This window comes from Chrysochloris asiatica, unplaced genomic scaffold (assembly GCF_000296735.1).
Source record: "Chrysochloris asiatica unplaced genomic scaffold, ChrAsi1.0 scaffold00061, whole genome shotgun sequence".
Classification (NCBI taxonomy): domain Eukaryota; kingdom Metazoa; phylum Chordata; class Mammalia; order Afrosoricida; family Chrysochloridae; genus Chrysochloris; species Chrysochloris asiatica.
The window spans coordinates 13,254,121-13,257,574 of NW_006408579.1; the positions used below are offsets into that span (position 1 = coordinate 13,254,121).

The 3,454-nt window shown below is 38.3% G+C and overlaps 1 protein-coding gene across 1 annotated transcript in view; it reads left to right on the forward strand.

Moving 5' to 3' along the window:
- The window catches only part of WDR52 (WD repeat domain 52), a 158,110-nt gene that overhangs the window by 148,901 nt on the left and 5,755 nt on the right, over positions 1–3,454 (forward strand). Inside the window, exon 31 of the mRNA XM_006864205.1 lies at positions 2,509–2,669. Within this exon, the coding sequence (XP_006864267.1) occupies positions 2,509–2,669 (161 nt within the window). The remainder of the gene's footprint in view (positions 1–2,508; positions 2,670–3,454) is intronic.

A 3,454-nucleotide genomic window follows, 5' to 3' on the forward strand; every position in this document is an offset into this window, starting at 1 on the left:
TGAACATTGACCATTTCCTGTTGGTACAGTGACTCTGTGTATTCCTTCGATCTTCTTTTGATGCTTTCTGCATCATTCAGTAATTTGCCCATAGAATCCTTCAATACAGCAAATTGAGGTTTGATTTTTTTTTTTTTTTCTTCAGTTCCCTCAGCTTGAGAAACGCTGAGCATGTTCTTCCCTTTTGGTTTTCTAACTCCAGGTTTTTGCACATTTTGCTATAATATTTGACTTTGTCTTTTCGAGTTGACCATTGAAATTTTCTATTCAGCTCTCTTTACCTCCTCACTTCTTATATTTGCTTTAGCATTTCTTTGCTGGAGAGCAAGTTTCAGAGTCTCTTCTGACATCCATTTTGTTCTTTTCCCTCTTTCTTATCTTCTTAATGACCTTTTACTTGCTTCCTGTATGATGCCGCATGTTCTTGATGTCATACCACAACTCTTGTGGTCTTCAGTCATTAGTGTCTAATGCATAAAATCTGTTCTTCATATGATCTCTAAATTAAGGTGGGATAGATTCAAGGTTGTATTTTGGTCTTGTGGACTAGTTTTAATTTTTTTCAACTTCAGCCTCAATTTGCATATGTGCAATTGATGATCTATTCCACAGTCTGCCCCTGGCCTTGTTTTCGCTGATTATATGGAGATTTTCCACTGTCTCTTTCCACAGATGTAGTCAATTTGATTCCTGTGTTTTCTATCTGGTGCGGTGCAGATGTGTAGTCATCTTTTATGTTGTTTAAAAAAAGTATTTGCAATGAAGAAGTCATTGATCTTGCAAAATTTTATCATGCAATCTCCAGCATCATTTCTATCACCAAGGCCATATTTTCCAACCACTGATCCTTCCTGTTTGCTTCCAGCCTTTACATTTCAATCACAAGTAATTATAAATACATCTTGATTGCATGTTTGATCAATTTCAAACTGAAGAAGTTGGTAGATTTCTTCAATTTCATCACACTGAGTGGTTGATGTGTAAATTTGAATAACAGTGGTATTAACTGGTCTTCCCCGTAGGCACATGGATATTATCCTATCACAGACAGTGTTGTAACTCATGACACATCTTGATATGTTTCTTTTGATGATGAATGCAGCACCATTCCTGTTCAATTTGCCATTCCTGGCATAGTAAACCATGTGTTTATCAGATTCAAAATGTCCAATACCAGTCCATTTCAGCTCACTAATGCCTAGGATATTGACGTTTATGCATTCCATTTCATTTTGGAGGACAACTCCCAATTTTCCTAGATTCATACTTTGTACATTTCATGTTCCAATTAATTATCCATAAATGTTTACAGCTGTTTCACCTCATTTTCAGTTGTGCCCCCTCAGCAAATGAAGGTCCCAAAGGCTTTCCTCCATTTGTGTCATCATGGTCAATGTTACTTTGAGGAGGCAGCTATTCCCCAGTTGCATTTTGAGTGTCTTCCAATCTGAAGGGCTCAATTTCTGGCACTATATCCGACAGTATTCTGGTGCGCTTCATCATGTTTCAGTATTCAATAATATGTTGCTGACAGTGTTCCTCTGCTATTCATAAGATTCTCAGTGACTGACTATTTGGAAGTAGTTCATCTCTCTTTCTCCCTAGTCTGTCTGCATCTGGAAGCTCATCTGAAATCTGCTCACCATGAGTGACCCTGCTGACATTTAAAATACCCATGGCACAGATTCCCGAATCACAGCAACATACAAGCCACCACATGACAAACTGACAGACAAGTGGTTTCCCAACTCGTATTGACTCCTTTATAGGGTTTCCAGGTTTTCAAAAATCTTTATAGGAACAGAAAGCCTCATCTTTCTCCAGTGGAGTGACTGGTACACTTGAACTAGTGACCTGGTGGTTAGCAGCCCAGCTCATAATCCACTGCGTTACCTGAGCTTCTTAGTTTTCACTTACAAGCCCTTAATCCATTTTAATTTGTTTTTGTATATAATATGAGGCATGGACCCTATTTCAGTTTTCTGCATGTAGAAATCTAATTTCTCCAGCACCGTTTATTTATGAGAGTCTTCTTTCCACATCAAATGGACTTAGTACCCTTGTCAAAAACTAGTTGGTCATAGTTGTGTGGGTTTATTTCTGGACTTTCAATTCTATTCCATTGTTCTATATGTCGGTTGTTACAGTAGTACCAACCTGTGTTGATTACTGTAGGCCTGCTGTATCTGTAACATTAGACATTGTAGAGATCAATAACAAAATGAAAAAAGGAAATTTCATAATCCAGTTGGGGCCTGTTAACAGTTTGAGGAGGGGCAGATCAGAGCATGTAAATTAGCTGGGAAAAATGAGTCAGTCTTATACAGGACTTGTTGTGTTTTAAGTGAGGAAAATAGAAGTACAAAGACGAAAAATCAACTGGTAACATAAAATCTTCACCATGTTCTTGGAAAAGATATTGCATTGAATTTTATTATTATTAGTGGTATTCCTTTAAACATAATGGAAGTCATTGAAAAGCCTAAATCAACAGCTGTCTTTTTTTAGAAATGGAAGAAACTGTTCATCAACTAATGGTCAGAAAGTTTGGCCGTGTGATCGACCTAGAAGCTCTGCAGACATTATCTGTTAATACAACTCTTGAAGAACTAAAGATTAAAAAACTTCGAAAAGAGCTATCAAATGCAAAGGAAATGAAGATTTGGGAGGTAAGGATGAGAGGGCAGTAAATATGCCTTGGGTAAATTTGGGCAGAGGCAAGTAAGTCATTAGTGGTTCCTGGGAAACTCCTCTGCAGCTTGAACGGGGCCTGTGAGCCCTGCTTGACTCCCCTGTGAGCCCTGCTTGGCTCCCCTGTTTTGGCTTCCTTAGAGGGACTTGTGTACCTCTTGATGAAGGTATCGACAATGAGTTTTGAGATCCAGGGTTCATGCAACTATGATGGGAAAATGGCATGAGAGATATGGAGAAATTGTACATTAACATAATAAATGCTGTAAGGAAATGGAATATTTTTTACTCCAAAGTTCTGAATGGCTGTATAGTTTTTGCATAGTGTAAGGATCTGGAAATTAGAAAACGTCTCTGGGTACTAAATTTTGTTGCAAGACATGGACTGTTTGTCTGATAGAGTATTAGAAGATTTTTTATCATCATCATTAAGTGTCGTTGAGTCGGCTCCAACTCACAGTGAACCCTGTATAGGATTTCCAAGGAGTGTCTGGTGAGTTTGAACCACCAACGCTGCAGTTAAAACCGACCTTGTGGACCAGAGCGTTATCCTCCAGTGCCACATGCCTATATACTGCTACCCAACGAGGGTATATCATTAACAACCTGCTATATACAGATGATACAACCTTGCTTGCTGAAAGTGAAAAAGACTTAAAATATTTCCTGATGAAGATCAAAGAGCACAGCCTTCTGTATGGATTGCATCTCAATGTAAAGAAAACAAAACCCCTCACTACTAGATCAATAAGCAACATTCTTG